At 49.7% G+C, this 17,135-nt stretch overlaps 2 protein-coding genes and 3 long non-coding RNA genes across 56 annotated transcripts; 3 read left to right on the top strand and 2 right to left on the bottom strand.

Moving 5' to 3' along the window:
- Window positions 1–51: 51 nt before the first annotated feature.
- Window positions 52–4,692, top strand: LOC127927089 (uncharacterized). Of its 50 annotated transcripts, none has more exons than XM_052512870.1 (13): window positions 52–488; window positions 593–970; window positions 1,026–1,079; window positions 1,291–1,452; window positions 1,837–1,944; window positions 2,541–2,810; window positions 2,919–3,080; window positions 3,406–3,513; window positions 3,569–3,623; window positions 3,845–3,898; window positions 4,225–4,279; window positions 4,334–4,441; window positions 4,496–4,692. In XM_052512870.1, the coding sequence occupies exons 1-10, from the start codon at window positions 427–429 to the stop codon at window positions 3,869–3,871; spliced, it is 1,386 nt and encodes a 461-aa protein (XP_052368830.1). In that variant the 5' UTR covers window positions 52–426; the 3' UTR covers window positions 3,872–3,898; window positions 4,225–4,279; window positions 4,334–4,441; window positions 4,496–4,692. The 50 variants fall into 50 exon arrangements, with proteins under 50 accessions (XP_052368830.1, XP_052368831.1, XP_052368815.1 ...); XM_052512871.1 differs by lacking the exon at window positions 4,225–4,279 and adding an exon at window positions 3,953–4,007; XM_052512855.1 differs by lacking the exons at window positions 3,569–3,623; window positions 3,845–3,898 and adding an exon at window positions 3,737–3,790 and having other exon boundaries at window positions 4,171–4,279.
- Window positions 4,693–4,787: 95 nt separating this feature from the next.
- LOC127927088 (H/ACA ribonucleoprotein complex non-core subunit NAF1-like) lies at window positions 4,788–10,150 on the bottom strand. The gene is made up of 6 exons (XM_052512831.1): window positions 10,089–10,150; window positions 9,940–9,996; window positions 9,699–9,806; window positions 8,860–8,911; window positions 7,882–7,993; window positions 4,788–5,234 (listed from the first exon to the last, which is right to left on the bottom strand). The coding sequence occupies exons 1-6, from the start codon at window positions 10,148–10,150 to the stop codon at window positions 4,933–4,935; spliced, it is 693 nt and encodes a 230-aa protein (XP_052368791.1). The 3' UTR covers window positions 4,788–4,932.
- LOC127927091 (uncharacterized) lies at window positions 6,618–7,329 on the top strand. Of its 3 annotated transcripts, none has more exons than XR_008126102.1 (4): window positions 6,618–6,682; window positions 6,763–6,836; window positions 6,985–7,094; window positions 7,206–7,329. It is a non-coding gene; the product is annotated as an uncharacterized LOC127927091 (long non-coding RNA). The 3 variants fall into 3 exon arrangements; XR_008126100.1 differs by having other exon boundaries at window positions 7,169–7,318; XR_008126101.1 differs by having other exon boundaries at window positions 6,985–7,131; window positions 7,169–7,318.
- LOC127927094 (uncharacterized) lies at window positions 8,373–8,851 on the top strand. The gene is made up of 4 exons (XR_008126105.1): window positions 8,373–8,413; window positions 8,444–8,567; window positions 8,598–8,690; window positions 8,752–8,851. It is a non-coding gene; the product is annotated as an uncharacterized LOC127927094 (long non-coding RNA).
- Window positions 10,151–10,519: 369 nt separating the features above from the next.
- LOC127927093 (uncharacterized) lies at window positions 10,520–15,856 on the bottom strand. The gene is made up of 4 exons (XR_008126104.1): window positions 15,581–15,856; window positions 12,945–13,014; window positions 11,772–12,192; window positions 10,520–10,791 (listed from the first exon to the last, which is right to left on the bottom strand). It is a non-coding gene; the product is annotated as an uncharacterized LOC127927093 (long non-coding RNA).
- Between the last annotated feature and the right edge of the window lie 1,279 nt (window positions 15,857–17,135).

Genomic DNA, 17,135 nt, shown 5'->3' with positions numbered 1-17,135 from the left:
GCAACGTCGAATTCGCTCGTCGTGTCCGTTCGAGGAACGCCAAATATTTAGTTATTAGCCTGACCACTAAATACTGAATTATTAGCCTGACCACTAAATACTGAATTATTAGCCTGACCACTAAATACTGAATTATTAGCCTGACCACTAAATACTGAATTATTAGCCTGACCACTAAATACTGAATTATTAGCCTGACCACTAAATACTGAATTATTAGCCTGACCACTAAATACTGAATTATTGACCAACAGACAATTTAATAGTTTATTTTATTTGTCACCAGAGTCCAGCTGAATTGAGCGTTGAACAAGTTTCATAGGGTTTTGCACCACTTTGTTTTTAATTTAACCAGGTACTAATGGGGATCGATAATACATACAAATATGAGAACAGGGTCATATAGCCCTCAGAGGAGGAGGGTACATGATGAGGTTATGGACCAGAACAGGATCATATAGCCCTCAGAGAGGAGGGTACATGATGAGGTTATGGACCAGAACAGGATCATATAGCCCTCAGAGGAGGAGGGTACATGATGAGGTTATGGACCAGAACAGGATCATATAGCCCTCAGAGAGGACATGATGAGGTTATGGACCAGAACAGGATCATATAGCCCTCAGAGAGGAGGGTACATGATGAGGTTATGGACCAGAACAGGATCATATAGCCCTCAGAGAGGAGGGTACATGATGAGGTTATGGACCAGAACAGGGTCATATAGCCCTCAGAGAGGAGGGTACATGATGAGGTTATGGACCAGAACAGGATCATATAGCCCTCAGAGAGGAGGGTACATGATGAGGTTATGGACCAGAACAGGATCATATAGCCCTCAGAGAGGAGGGTACATGATGAGGTTATGGACCAGAACAGGATCATATAGCCCTCAGAGAGGAGGGTACATGATGAGGTTATGGACCAGAACAGGATCATATAGCCCTCAGAGAGGAGGGTACATGATGAGGTTATGGACCAGAACAGGGTCATATAGCCCTCAGAGGAGGAGGGTACATGATGAGGTTATGGACCAGAACAGGATCATATAGCCCTCAGAGAGGAGGGTACATGATGAGGTTATAGACCAGAACAGGATCATATAGCCCTCTGAGGAGGAGGGTACATGATGAGGTTATGGACCAGAACAGGGTCATATAGCCCTCAGCTCTGAGAGGAGGGTACATGATGAGGTTATGGACCAGGATCACCCTCAGAGAAGGGTACATGATGAGGTTATGGACCAGAACAGGATCATATAGCCCTCAGAGGAGGAGGGTACATGATGAGGTTATGGACCAGAACAGGATCATATAGCCCTCAGAGAGGAGGGTACATGATGAGGTTATGGACCAGAACAGGATCATATAGCCCTCAGAGAGGAGGGTACATGATGAGGTTATGGACCAGAACAGGATCATATAGCCCTCAGAGAGGAGGGTACATGATGAGGTTATGGACAGAACAGGATCATATAGCCCTCAGAGGGGAGGGTACATGATGAGGTTATGGACAGAACAGGATCATATAGCCCTCAGAGAGGAGGGTACATGATGAGGTTATGGACCAGAACAGGATCATATAGCCCTCAGAGGAGGAGGGTACATGATGAGGTTATGGACCAGAACAGGATCATATAGCCAACAGCTCTGAGAGGAGGGTACATTATGAGGTTATGGACCAGAACAGGATCATATAGCCCTCAGAGGAGGAGGGTACATGATGAGGTTATGGACCAGAACAGGATCATATAGCCCTCAGAGGAGGAGGGTACATGATGAGGTTATGGACCAGAACAGGATCATATAGCCCTCAGAGAGGAGGGTACATGATGAGGTTATGGACCAGAACAGGATCATATAGCCCTCAGAGAGGAGGGTACATGATGAGGTTATGGACCAGAACAGGATCATATAGCCCTCTGAGAGGAGGGTACATGATGAGGTTATGGACCAGAACAGGATCATATAGCCCTCAGAGGAGGAGGGTACATGATGAGGTTATGGACCAGAACAGGATCATATAGCCCTCAGAGAGGAGGGTACATGATGAGGTTATGGACCAGAACAGGGTCATATAGCCCTCAGAGGAGGAGGGTACATGATGAGGTTATGGACCAGAACAGGGTCATATAGCCCTCAGAGGAGGAGGGTACATGATGAGGTTATGGACCAGAACAGGATCATATAGCCCTCAGAGAGGAGGGTACATGATGAGGTTATGGACCAGAACAGGATCATATAGCCCTCAGAGAGGAGGGTACATGATGAGGTTATGGACCAGAACAGGATCATATAGCCCTCAGAGAGGAGGGTACATGATGAGGTTATGGACCAGAACAGGATCATATAGCCCTCAGAGAGAGGGTACATGATGAGGTTATGGACCAGAACAGGGTCATATAGCCCTCAGAGAGGAGGGTACATGATGAGGTTATGGACCAGAACAGGATCATATAGCCCTCAGAGGGAGGGTACATGATGAGGTTATGGACCAGAACAGGATCATATAGCCCTCAGAGAGGAGGGGTACATGATGAGGTTATGGACCAGAACAGGATCATATAGCCCTCAGAGAGGAGGGTACATGATGAGGTTATGGACCAGAACAGGATCATATAGCCCTCAGAGAGGAGGGTACATGATGAGGTTATGGACCAGAACAGGATCATATAGCCCTCTGAGAGGAGGGTACATGATGAGGTTATGGACCAGAACAGGATCATATAGCCCTCAGAGAGGAGGGTACATGATGAGGTTATGGACCAGAACAGGATCATATAGCCCTCAGAGAGGAGGGTACATGATGAGGTTATGGACCAGAACAGGATCATATAGCCCTCAGAGAGGAGGGTACATGATGAGGTTATGGACCAGAACAGGATCATATAGCCCTCAGAGAGGAGGGTACATGATGAGGTTATGGACCAGAACAGGATCATATAGCCCTCTGAGAGGAGGGTACATGATGAGGTTATGGACCAGAACAGGATCATATAGCCCTCAGAGAGGAGGGTACATGATGAGGTTATGGACCAGAACAGGATCATATAGCCCTCAGAGAGGAGGGTACATGATGAGGTTATGGACCAGAACAGGATCATATAGCCCTCAGAGAGGAGGGTACATGATGAGGTTATGGACCAGAACAGGATCATATAGCCCTCAGAGGAGGAGGGTACATGATGAGGTTATGGACCAGAACAGGATCATATAGCCCTCAGAGAGGAGGGTACATGATGAGGTTATGGACCAGAACAGGATCATATAGCCCTCAGAGAGGAGGGTACATGATGAGGTTATGGACCAGAACAGGATCATATAGCCCTCAGAGAGGAGGGTACATGATGAGGTTATGGACCAGAACAGGATCATATAGCCCTCAGAGAGGAGGGTACATGATGAGGTTATGGACCAGAACAGGATCATATAGCCCTCTGAGAGGAGGGTACATGATGAGGTTATGGACCAGAACAGGATCATATAGCCCTCAGAGAGGAGGGTACATGATGAGGTTATGGACCAGAACAGGGCCATATAGCCCTCAGAGGAGGAGGGTACATGATGAGGTTATGGACCAGAACAGGGTCATATAGCCCTCAGAGGAGGAGGGTACATGATGAGGTTATGGACCAGAACAGGATCATATAGCCAACAGCTCTGAGAGGAGGGTACATGATGAGGTTATAGACCAGAACAGGGTCATATAGCCCTCAGAGAGGAGGGTACATGATGAGGTTATGGACCAGAACAGGATCATATAGCCCTCTGAGAGGAGGGTACATGATGAGGTTATGGACCAGAACAGGGTCATATAGCCCTCAGAGAGGAGGGTACATGATGAGGTTATGGACCAGAACAGGGTCATATAGCCCTCAGAGAGGAGGGTACATGATGAGGTTATGGACCAGAACAGGATCATATAGCCCTCAGAGAGGAGGGTACATGATGAGGTTATGGACCAGAACAGGATCATATAGCCCTCAGAGGAGGAGGGTACATGATGAGGTTATGGACCAGAACAGGGGATATAGCCCTCAGAGAGGAGGGTACATGATGAGGTTATGGACCAGAACAGGATCATATAGCCCTCAGAGGAGGAGGGTACATGATGAGGTTATGGACCAGAACAGGATCATATAGCCCTCTGAGAGGGAGGGTACATGATGAGGTTATGGACCAGAACAGGATCATATAGCCCTCAGAGAGGAGGGTACATGATGAGGTTATGGACCAGAACAGGATCATATAGCCCTCAGAGGAGGAGGGTACATGATGAGGTTATGGACCAGAACAGGGTCATATAGCCCTCAGAGAGGAGGGTACATGATGAGGTTATGGACCAGAACAGGATCATATAGCCCTCAGAGAGGAGGGTACATGATGAGGTTATGGACCAGAACAGGATCATATAGCCCTCTGAGAGGAGGGTACATGATGAGGTTATGGACCAGAACAGGATCATATAGCCCTCTGAGAGGAGGGTACATGATGAGGTTATGGACCAGAACAGGATCATATAGCCCTCAGAGAGGAGGGTACATGATGAGGTTATGGACCAGAACAGGATCATATAGCCCTCTGAGAGGAGGGTACATGATGAGGTTATAGACCAGAACAGGATCATATAGCCCTCAGAGAGGAGGGTACATGATGAGGTTATGGACCAGAACAGGATCATATTTTGTTAATTAAACTGTAGGGTTAGTTAACCCTGTTATCATCATCACTACAATAGTCTCTACTACCGGGGATTTAAGAACAGAAACTATTAAAACAGACATGAAATGCAGACAGTAAAAATATACTTTAATGTGTTGATTTGGTCAAACAACGCTGATGAGTGTCAAGGAGGTGAGGTGTCCAGTCACGAGTTGTTGTGTGTGTGTGTGTGTGTGTGTGTGTGTGTGTGTGTGTGTGTGTGTGTGTGTCCTCACTGAGGAGGATAGGGGCCAGTGGGCGGTGGGGGAGGAGGGGGGAGGTGAGAGAAGGGGAGGTTGTGGTAGGGGTGAGAGGGGGGAGGGGACCAGGGGAAGGACATGTGGGGGGGAGGAGGGGGAGGGTAGAGGGGGAAGGACTGGGGCTGGTAGGGGGGAGGGTAGGGGTAGTGGGGCTGGTGTGTGTAGTACGGAGCCCCTTCGTATCGGGGTGGGGGACCCCAGTTGTCACGGCGGGGTGGACGACTCTGTTGCAAAGGCCTCTGGGACATCTGTGGTCTGGTGACGGAATCTCTATCTGGAAGAGAAAGAAAATGACGTCACACACACACACATGTTGGTGTCTCTCCCAATCTACAGAGTGCTGTACAGCCCAATACCCAGTCTAATAACTGAATAGGGAGACTGGGGTTCCACATGTTGGTCTCTCTCCCAATCTACAGAGTGCTGTACAGCCCAATACCCAGTCTAATAACTGAATAGGGAGACTGGGGTTTCCACATGTTGGTGTCTCTCCCAATCTACAGAGTGCTGTACAGCCCAATACCCAGTCTAATAACTGAATAGGGAGACTGGGGTTCCACATGTTGGTGTCTCTCCCAATCTACAGAGTGCTGTACAGCCCAATACCCAGTCTAATAACTGAATAGGGAGACTGGGGCACATGTTGGTGTCTCTCCCAATCTACAGAGTGCTGTACAGCCCAATACCCAGTCTAATAACTGAATAGGGGAGACTGGGGCAGGGGTTCCACATGTTGGTGTCTCTCCCAATCTACAGAGTGCTGTACAGCCCAATACCCAGTCTAATAACTGAATAGGGGAGACTGGGGCAGGGGTTCCACATGTTGGTGTCTCTCCCAATCTACAGAGTGCTGTACAGCCCAATACCCAGTCTAATAACTGAATAGGGGAGACTGGGGCCACATAGGGGGTTCCACATGGGGAGACTGGGGCAGGGGTTCCACATGTTGGTGTCTCTCCCAATCTACAGAGTGCTGTACAGCCCAATACCCAGTCTAATAACTGAATAGGGAGACTGGGGCAGGGGGTTCCACATGTTGGTGTCTCTCCCAATCTACAGAGTGCTGTACAGCCCAATACCCAGTCTAATAACTGAACAGGGGAGACTGGGGTTCCACATGTTGGTGTCTCTCCCAATCTACAGAGTGCTGTACAGCCCAATACCCAGTCTAATAACTGAATAGGGGAGACTGGGGTTCCACATGTTGGTGTCTCTCCCAATCTACAGAGTGCTGTACAGCCCAATACCCAGTCTAATAACTGAATAGGGGAGACTGGGGTTCCACATGTTGGTGTCTCTCCCAATCTACAGAGTGCTGTACAGCCCAATACCCAGTCTAATAACTGAATAGGGACTGGGGACTGGGGTTCCACATGTTGGTGTCTCTCCCAATCTACAGAGTGCTGTACAGCCCAATACCCAGTCTAATAACTGAATAGGGAGACTGGGGTAGGGGTTCCACATGTTGGTGTCTCTCCCAATCTACAGAGTGCTGTACAGCCCAATACCCAGTCTAATAACTGAATAGGGAGACTGGGGCAGGGGTTCCACATGTTGGTGTCTCTCCCAATCTACAGAGTGCTGTACAGCCCAATACCCAGTCTAACTGAATAAGAATATGGGGAACTGGGGTATCATATGTTGGTGTCTCAAGTCATGTGGAAATTAGCATCATAGTTTGCTAGGTCAAGTCATGTGGAAATTAGCATCATAGTTTGCTAGGTCAAGTCATGTGGAAATTAGCATCATAGTTTGCTATTTTATAGGATGTGAAATTATGCTGGAATCATAGTTTGAACTAGGTCAAGTCATGTGGAAATTAGCATCAAAGTTTGCTAGGTCAAGTCATGTGGAAATTAGCATCATAGTTTGCTAGGTCAAGTCATGTGGAAATTAGCATCATAGTTTGCTAGGTCAAGTCATGTGGAAATTAGCATCATAGTTTGCTAGGTCAAGTCATGTGGAAATTAGCATCATAGTTTGCTAGGTCAAGTCATGTGGAAATTAGCATCATAGTTTGCTAGTCAAGTCATGTGGAAATTAGCATCATAGTTTGCTCGGTTAAGTCATGTGGAAATTAGCATCAGAGTTTGCTAGGTCAAGTCATGTGGAAATTAGCATCATAGTTTGCTAGGTCAAGTCACGTGGAAATTAGCATCAGAGTTTGCTCGGTTAAGTCATGTGGAAATTAGCATCAGAGTTTGCTAGGTCAAGTCATGTGGAAATTAGCATCATAGTTTGCTAGGTCAAGTCATGTGGAAATTAGCATCATGGTTTGCTAGGTCAAGTCATGTGGAAATTAGCATCATAGTTATCTATGATAAGATAACCTATGGCCCTACTGGTGTTGACAGTGTGACACAGCCCCATTCTCCCCTTATCTGATGCTTTGCACTGTCACCCACAACATTTCCTTCCCATCGAATACAGACTGTGTGCTTTCTGTCCACGTGGTCACCAACAATATGCTTTGGGAACGCCCCTGTGCTCTGTGGTGATTGGCTCGAATTGCTGGTGTCAAAAGGAGGTCAAGCCGACGAGACCATCAGATTCTCCGGGTTCCACCAATGGCCTTCAACACACCCCAGACATCGTCCTGACATGAACCGAACGAAATTCACAGGTTTCAGAGTTGGCCAGAAACAGTGTGTGTTGTGTGTCTGACCTGGTTGTGAGGATTCAGAGTTGGCCAGAAACAGTGTGTGTTGTGTCTCTGACCTGGTTGTGAGGATTCAGAGTTGGCCAGAAACAGTGTGTGTTGTGTGTCTGACCTGGTTGTGAGGATTCAGAGTTGGCCAGAAACAGTGTGTCTGACCTGGTTGTGAGGATTCAGAGTTGGCCAGAAACAGTGTGTGTTGTGTGTCTGACCTGGTTGTGAGGATTCAGAGTTGGCCAGAAACAGTGTGTGTTGTGTGTCTGACCTGGTTGTTGGTCAGCTCTCTGTCCTCTTTCTCTCTCACTCTTCTGAACATTCCCCTTCTTCTTCTTCCTTTTCATCTTCTGTTCTGCCTCATCATCACTGAAGTCTAACGCCTGGAGAGAGGGGACACAAGAGGACAGGACAGAGGACAGGACAGAGGAGAGACGAGAGGGGACAGAGGAGAAACGAGAGGGGACAGAGGAGAAACGAGAGGGGACAGGACAGAGGAGAAACGAGAGGGGACAGGACAGAGAGGGGACAGAGGGGAGACGAGAGGACAGGGCAGAGGAGACACAGGACAGAGGAGAAACAAGAGGGGACAGGACATGTCTTGACATCTTAGATGCACCATCACAATACAAGTGTGTGTGTCCCTGAAATCTTACAAAAATTATATGCACTTTGTACTAATCATACTACATACTGTTTAGTATAAATATATTCAATAAGCAACACATCAACATCCTACCCTCATCCACACTGAGAAGCCTTTGGGCGGCAGGTAGCCTAGCGGTTAGAGCGTTGGGCGGCAGGTAGCCTAGCGGTTAGAGCGTTGGGGGCAGGTAGCCTAGCGGTTAGAGCGTTGGGCGGCAGGTAGCCTAGCGGTTAGAGCGTTGGGCGGCAGGTAGCCTAGCGGTTAGAGCGTTGGGGGGCAGGTAGCCTAGCGGTTAGAGCGTTGGGCGGCAGGTAGCCTAGCGGTTAGAGCGTTGGGGGCAGGTAGCCTAGCGGTTAGAGCGTTGGGGGGCAGGTAGCCTAGCGGTTAGAGCGTTGGGCGGCAGGTAGCCTAGCGGTTAGAGCGTTGGGCGGCAGGTAGCCTAGCGGTTAGAGCGTTGGGGGCAGGTAGCCTAGCGGTTAGAGCGTTGGGCGGCAGGTAGCCTAGCGGTTAGAGCGTTGGGCGGCAGGTAGCCTAGCGGTTAGAGCGTTGGGCGGCAGGTAGCCTAGGGCCGGTGTGGCATTATGGGTAATGTGTGTTCCTCACCTCTGGTGGTGGTTCCTGGTCGTTCTTCCAGGAGGCGTCGGAGCCTTTCAACCTAAACACACACACACACACACACACACACACACCACACACACACACACACACACACACACACATCAGCTTCAATTATACATGTGTGTACTGACCGTCGTAGCTGCTCAGTGAGGATATAGAGGGTGTAGTCAGTGTACTGACCGTCGTAGCTGCTCAGTGAGGATGTAGAGGGTGTAGTCAGTGTACTGACCGTCGTAGCTGCTCAGTGAGGATGTAGAGGGTGTAGTCAGTGTACTGACCGTCGTAGCTGCTCAGTGAGGATATAGAGGGTGTAGTCAGTGTACTGACCGTCGTAGCTGCTCAGTGAGGATGTAGAGGGTGTAGTCAGTGTGTACTGACCGTCGTAGCTGCTCAGTGAGGATGTAGAGGGTGTAGTCAGTGTACTGACCGTCGTAGCTGCTCAGTGAGGATAGTAGAGGGTGTAGTCAGTGTGTACTGACCGTCGTAGCTGCTCAGTGAGGATGTAGAGGGTGTAGTCAGTGTACTGACCGTCGTAGCTGCTCAGTGAGGATATAGAGGGTGTAGTCAGTGTACTGACCGTCGTAGCTGCTCAGTGAGGATATAGAGGGTGTAGTCAGTGTACTGACCGTCGTAGCTGCTCAGTGAGGATGTAGAGGGTGTAGTCAGTGTACTGACCGTCGTAGCTGCTCAGTGAGGATATAGAGGGTGTAGTCAGTGTGTACTGACCGTCGTAGCTGCTCAGTGAGGATGTAGAGGGTGTAGTCAGTGTACTGACCGTCGTAGCTGCTCAGTGAGGATGTAGAGGGTGTAGTCAGTGTACTGACCGTCGTAGCTGCTCAGTGAGGATGTAGAGGGTGTAGTCAGTGTGTACTGACCGTCGTAGCTGCTCAGTGAGGATGTAGAGGGTGTAGTCAGTGTACTGACCGTCGTAGCTGCTCAGTGAGGATATAGAGGGTGTAGTCAGTGTACTGACCGTCGTAGCTGCTCAGTGAGGATATAGAGGGTGTAGTCAGTGTGTACTGACCGTCGTAGCTGCTCAGTAGAGGGTGTAGTCAGTGTACTGACCGTCGTAGCTGCTCAGTGAGGATATAGAGGGTGTAGTCAGTGTACTGACCGTCGTAGCTGCTCAGTGAGGATATAGAGGGTGTAGTCAGTGTGTACTGACCGTCGTAGCTGCTCAGTGAGGATGTAGAGGGTGTAGTCAGTGTACTGACCGTCGTAGCTGCTCAGTGAGGATGTAGAGGGTGTAGTCGGTGAGAGACGGGGCGTAGAACATGGAGTCCTTCAGCTTCACTCCTCTCTCTGCGATGTCACTCTCTGAGTTAAACCTCAACACATAGAAGGGACTGGAGACCGGCCCAAACACCTCAAATACCTGGAGGAGGAGAGAGAGTTAAACCTCAACACATAGAAGGGACTGGAGACCGGCCCAAACACCTCAAATACCTGGAGGAGGAGAGAGTTAAACCTCAACACATAGAAGGGACTGGAGACCGGCCCAAACACCTCAAATACCTGGAGGAGGAGAGAGTTAAGAAGGGACTGGAGACCGGCCCAAACACCTCAAATACCTGGAGGAGGAGAGAGTTAAACCTCAACACATAGAAGGGACTGGAGACCGGCCCAAACACCTCAAATACCTGGAGGAGAGAGAGAGTTAAACCTCAACACATAGAAGGGACTGGAGACCGGCCCAAACACCTCAAATACCTGGAGGAGGAGAGAGTTAAACCTCAACACATAGAAGGGACTGGAGACCGGCCCAAACACCTCAAATACCTGGAGGAGAGAGAGTTAAACCTCAACACATAGAAGGGACTGGAGACCGGCCCAAACACCTCAAATACCTGGAGGAGAGAGAGAGTTAAACCTCAACACATAGAAGGGACTGGAGACCGGCCCAAACACCTCAAATACCTGGAGGAGGAGAGAGTTAAACCTCAACACATAGAAGGGACTGGAGACCGGCCCAAACACCTCAAATACCTGGAGGAGGAGAGAGAGTTAAACCTCAACACATAGAAGGGACTGGAGACCGGCCCAAACACCTCAAATACCTGGAGGAGGAGAGAGAGTTAAACCTCAACACATAGAAGGGACTGGAGACCGGCCCAAACACCTCAAATACCTGGAGGAGGAGAGAGTTAAACCTCAACACATAGAAGGGACTGGAGACCGGCCCAAACACCTCAAATACCTGGAGGAGGAGAGAGTTAAACCTCAACACATAGAAGGGACTGGAGACCGGCCCAAACACCTCAAATACCTGGAGGAGGAGAGAGTTAAACCTCAACACATAGAAGGGACTGGAGACCGGCCCAAACACCTCAAATACCTGGAGGAGGAGAGAGAGTTAAACCTCAACACATAGAAGGGACTGGAGACCGGCCCAAACACCTCAAATACCTGGAGGAGGAGAGAGTTAAACCTCAACACATAGAAGGGACTGGAGACCGGCCCAAACACCTCAAATACCTGGAGGAGGAGAGAGTTAAACCTCAACACATAGAAGGGACTGGAGACCGGCCCAAACACCTCAAATACCTGGAGGAGGAGAGAGTTAAACCTCAACACATAGAAGGGACTGGAGACCGGCCCAAACACCTCAAATACCTGGAGGAGGAGAGAGTTAAACCTCAACACATAGAAGGGACTGGAGACCGGCCCAAACACCTCAAATACCTGGAGGAGGAGAGAGTTAAACCTCAACACATAGAAGGGACTGGAGACCGGCCCAAACACCTCAAATACCTGGAGGAGGAGAGAGTTAAACCTCAACACATAGAAGGGACTGGAGACCGGCACCAAATACCTGGAAATACCTGGAGGAGGAGGAGGAGAGAGTTAAACCTCAACACATAGAAGGGACTGGAGACCGGCCCAAACACCTCAAATACCTGGAGGAGAGAGAGAGTTAAACCTCAACACATAGAAGGGACTGGAGACCGGCCCAAACACCTCAAATACCTGGAGGAGGAGAGAGTTAAACCTCAACACATAGAAGGGACTGGAGACCGGCCCAAACACCTCAAATACCTGGAGGAGGAGAGAGTTAAACCTCAACACATAGAAGGGACTGGAGACCGGCCCAAACACCTCAAATACCTGGAGGAGGAGAGAGAGTTAAACCTCAACACATAGAAGGGACTGGAGACCGGCCCAAACACCTCAAATACCTGGAGGAGGAGAGAGTTAAACCTCAACACATAGAAGGGACTGGAGACCGGCCCAAACACCTCAAATACCTGGAGGAGGAGAGAGAGAGTTAAACCTCAACACATAGAAGGGACTGGAGACCGGCCCAAACACCTCAAATACCTGGAGGAGGAGAGAGTTAAACCTCAACACATAGAAGGGACTGGAGACCGGCCCAAACACCTCAAATACCTGGAGGAGGAGAGAGTTAAACCTCAACACATAGAAGGGACTGGAGACCGGCCCAAACACCTCAAATACCTGGAGGAGGAGAGAGTTAAACCTCAACACATAGAAGGGACTGGAGACCGGCCCAAACACCTCAAATACCTGGAGGAGGAGAGAGAGTTAAACCTCAACACATAGAAGGGACTGGAGACCGGCCCAAACACCTCAAATACCTGGAGGAGGAGAGAGTTAAACCTCAACACATAGAAGGGACTGGAGACCGGCCCAAACACCTCAAATACCTGGAGGAGGAGAGAGTTAAACCTCAACACATAGAAGGGACTGGAGACCGGCCCAAACACCTCAAATACCTGGAGGAGGAGAGAGTTAAACCTCAACACATAGAAGGGACTGGAGACCGGCCCAAACACCTCAAATACCTGGAGGAGGAGAGAGAGTTAAACCTCAACACATAGAAGGGACTGGAGACCGGCCCAAACACCTCAAATACCTGGAGGAGGAGAGAGTTAAACCTCAACACATAGAAGGGACTGGAGACCGGCCCAAACACCTCAAATACCTGGAGGAGGAGGAGAGAGTTAAACCTCAACACATAGAAGGGACTGGAGGAAATACCTGGAGGAGGAGAGAGAGTTAAACCTCAACACATAGAAGGGACTGGAGACCGGCCCAAACACCTCAAATACCTGGAGGAGAGAGAGAGTTAAACCTCAACACATAGAAGGGACTGGAGACCGGCCCAAACACCTCAAATACCTGGAGGAGGAGGAGAGAGAGTTAAACCTCAACACATAGAAGGGACTGGAGACCGGCCCAAACACCTCAAATACCTGGAGGAGGAGAGAGTTAAACCTCAACACATAGAAGGGACTGGAGACCGGCCCAAACACCTCAAATACCTGGAGGAGGAGAGAGTTAAACCTCAACACATAGAAGGGACTGGAGACCGGCCCAAACACCTCAAATACCTGGAGGAGGAGAGAGTTAAACCTCAACACATAGAAGGGACTGGAGACCGGCCCAAACACCTCAAATACCTGGAGGAGGAGAGAGTTAAACCTCAACACATAGAAGGGACTGGAGACCGGCCCAAACACCTCAAATACCTGGAGGAGGAGAGAGAGTTAAACCTCAACACATAGAAGGGACTGGAGACCGGCCCAAACACCTCAAATACCTGGAGGAGGAGAGAGTTAAACCTCAACACATAGAAGGGACTGGAGACCGGCCCAAACACCTCAAATACCTGGAGGAGGAGAGAGTTAAACCTCAACACATAGAAGGGACTGGAGACCGGCCCAAACACCTCAAATACCTGGAGGAGGAGAGAGAGTTAAACCTCAACACATAGAAGGGACTGGAGACCGGCCCAAACACCTCAAATACCTGGAGGAGGAGAGAGTTAAACCTCAACACATAGAAGGGACTGGAGACCGGCCCAAACACCTCAAATACCTGGAGGAGGAGAGAGTTAAACCTCAACACATAGAAGGGACTGGAGACCGGCCCAAACACCTCAAATACCTGGAGGAGGAGAGAGTTAAACCTCAACACATAGAAGGGACTGGAGACCGGCCCAAACACCTCAAATACCTGGAGGAGGAGAGAGTTAAACCTCAACACATAGAAGGGACTGGAGACCGGCCCAAACACCTCAAATACCTGGAGGAGGAGAGAGTTAAACCTCAACACATAGAAGGGACTGGAGACCGGCCCAAACACCTCAAATACCTGGAGGAGGAGAGAGTTAAACCTCAACACATAGAAGGGACTGGAGACCGGCCCAAACACCTCAAATACCTGGAGGAGGAGAGAGTTAAACCTCAACACATAGAAGGGACTGGAGACCGGCCCAAACACCTCAAATACCTGGAGGAGGAGAGAGTTAAACCTCAACACATAGAAGGGACTGGAGACCGGCCCAAACACCTCAAATACCTGGAGGAGGAGAGAGAGTTAAACCTCAACACATAGAAGGGACTGGAGACCGGCCCAAACACCTCAAATACCTGGAGGAGGAGAGAGTTAAACCTCAACACATAGAAGGGACTGGAGACCGGCCCAAACACCTCAAATACCTGGAGGAGGAGAGAGTTAAACCTCAACACATAGAAGGGACTGGAGACCGGCCCAAACACCTCAAATACCTGGAGGAGGAGAGAGTTAAACCTCAACACATAGAAGGGACTGGAGACCGGCCCAAACACCTCAAATACCTGGAGGAGGAGAGAGTTAAACCTCAACACATAGAAGGGACTGGAGACCGGCCCAAACACCTCAAATACCTGGAGGAGGAGAGAGAGTTAAACCTCAACACATAGAAGGGACTGGAGACCGGCCCAAACACCTCAAATACCTGGAGGAGGAGAGAGTTAAACCTCAACACATAGAAGGGACTGGAGACCGGCCCAAACACCTCAAATACCTGGAGGAGGAGAGAGTTAAACCTCAACACATAGAAGGGACTGGAGACCGGCCCAAACACCTCAAATACCTGGAGGAGGAGAGAGTTAAACCTCAACACATAGAAGGGACTGGAGACCGGCCCAAACACCTCAAATACCTGGAGGAGGAGAGAGTTAAACCTCAACACATAGAAGGGACTGGAGACCGGCCCAAACACCTCAAATACCTGGAGGAGGAGAGAGTTAAACCTCAACACATAGAAGGGACTGGAGACCGGCCCAAACACCTCAAATACCTGGAGGAGGAGAGAGTTAAACCTCAACACATAGAAGGGACTGGAGACCGGCCCAAACACCTCAAATACCTGGAGGAGGAGAGAGTTAAACCTCAACACATAGAAGGGACTGGAGACCGGCCCAAACACCTCAAATACCTGGAGGAGGAGAGAGTTAAACCTCAACACATAGAAGGGACTGGAGACCGGCCCAAACACCTCAAATACCTGGAGGAGGAGAGAGTTAAACCTCAACACATAGAAGGGACTGGAGACCGGCCCAAACACCTCAAATACCTGGAGGAGGAGAGAGTTAAACCTCAACACATAGAAGGGACTGGAGACCGGCCCAAACACCTCAAATACCTGGAGGAGGAGAGAGTTAAACCTCAACACATAGAAGGGACTGGAGACCGGCCCAAACACCTCAAATACCTGGAGGAGGAGAGAGTTAAACCTCAACACATAGAAGGGACTGGAGACCGGCCCAAACACCTCAAATACCTGGAGGAGGAGAGAGTTAAACCTCAACACATAGAAGGGACTGGAGACCGGCCCAAACACCTCAAATACCTGGAGGAGGAGAGAGTTAAACCTCAACACATAGAAGGGACTGGAGACCGGCCCAAACACCTCAAATACCTGGAGGAGAGAGAGAGTTAAACCTCAACACATAGAAGGGACTGGAGACCGGCCCAAACACCTCAAATACCTGGAGGAGGAGAGAGTTAAACCTCAACACATAGAAGGGACTGGAGACCGGCCCAAACACCTCAAATACCTGGAGGAGGAGAGAGTTAAACCTCAACACATAGAAGGGACTGGAGACCGGCCCAAACACCTCAAATACCTGGAGGAGGAGAGAGTTAAACCTCAACACATAGAAGGGACTGGAGACCGGCCCAAACACCTCAAATACCTGGAGGAGGAGAGAGAACCTCAACACATAGAAGGGACTGGAACCGGCCCAAACACTCAAATACCTGGAGGAGGAGAGTTAAACCTCAACACATAGAAGGGACTGGAGACCGGCCCAAACACCTCAAATACCTGGAGGAGAGAGAAACCTCAACACATAGAAGGGACTGGAGACCGGCCCAAACACCTCAAATACCTGGAGGAGGAGAGAGTTAAACCTCAACACATAGAAGGGACTGGAGACCGGCCCAAACACCTCAAATACCTGGAGGAGGAGAGAGTTAAACCTCAACACATAGAAGGGACTGGAGACCGGCCCAAACACCTCAAATACCTGGAGGAGGAGAGAGTTAAACCTCAACACATAGAAGGGACTGGAGACCGGCCCAAACACCTCAAATACCTGGAGGAGGAGAGAGTTAAACCTCAACACATAGAAGGGACTGGAGACCGGCCCAAACACCTCAAATACCTGGAGGAGGAGAGAGTTAAACCTCAACACATAGAAGGGACTGGAGACCGGCCCAAACACCTCAAATACCTGGAGGAGGAGAGAGTTAAACCTCAACACATAGAAGGGACTGGAGACCGGCCCAAACACCTCAAATACCTGGAGGAGGAGAGAGAGTTAAACCTCAACACATAGAAGGGACTGGAGACCGGCCCAAACACCTCAAATACCTGGAGGAGGAGAGAGTTAAACCTCAACACATAGAAGGGACTGGAGACCGGCCCAAACACCTCAAATACCTGGAGGAGGAGAGAGTTAAACCTCAACACATAGAAGGGACTGGAGACCGGCCCAAACACCTCAAATACCTGGAGGAGGAGAGAGTTAAACCTCAACACATAGAAGGGACTGGAGACCGGCCCAAACACCTCAAATACCTGGAGGAGAGAGAGAGTTAAACCTCAACACATAGAAGGGACTGGACCGGCCCAGACCGGCCCTGGAAACACCTCAAATACCTGGAGGAGGAGAGAGTTAAACCTCAACACATAGAAGGGACTGGAAGGGACTGGCCCAAACACCTCAAATACCTGGAGGAGGAGAGAGTTAAACCTCAACACATAGAAGGGACTGGAGACCGGCCCAAACACCTCAAATACCTGGAGGAGGAGAGAGTTAAACCTCAACACATAGAAGGGACTGGAGACCGGCCCAAACACCTCAAATACCTGGAGGAGGAGAGAGTTAAACCTCAACACATAGAAGGGACTGGAGACCGGCCCAAACACCTCAAATACCTGGAGGAGGAGAGAGTTAAACCTCAACACA

Source organism: Oncorhynchus keta, unplaced genomic scaffold, assembly GCF_023373465.1.
Source record: "Oncorhynchus keta strain PuntledgeMale-10-30-2019 unplaced genomic scaffold, Oket_V2 Un_contig_9363_pilon_pilon, whole genome shotgun sequence".
NCBI classification, from domain to species: Eukaryota; Metazoa; Chordata; class Actinopteri; order Salmoniformes; family Salmonidae; genus Oncorhynchus; species Oncorhynchus keta.
The sequence above is the reverse complement of the archived record's forward strand: the minus strand, read 5'-3'. Positions and strand labels throughout refer to the sequence as shown.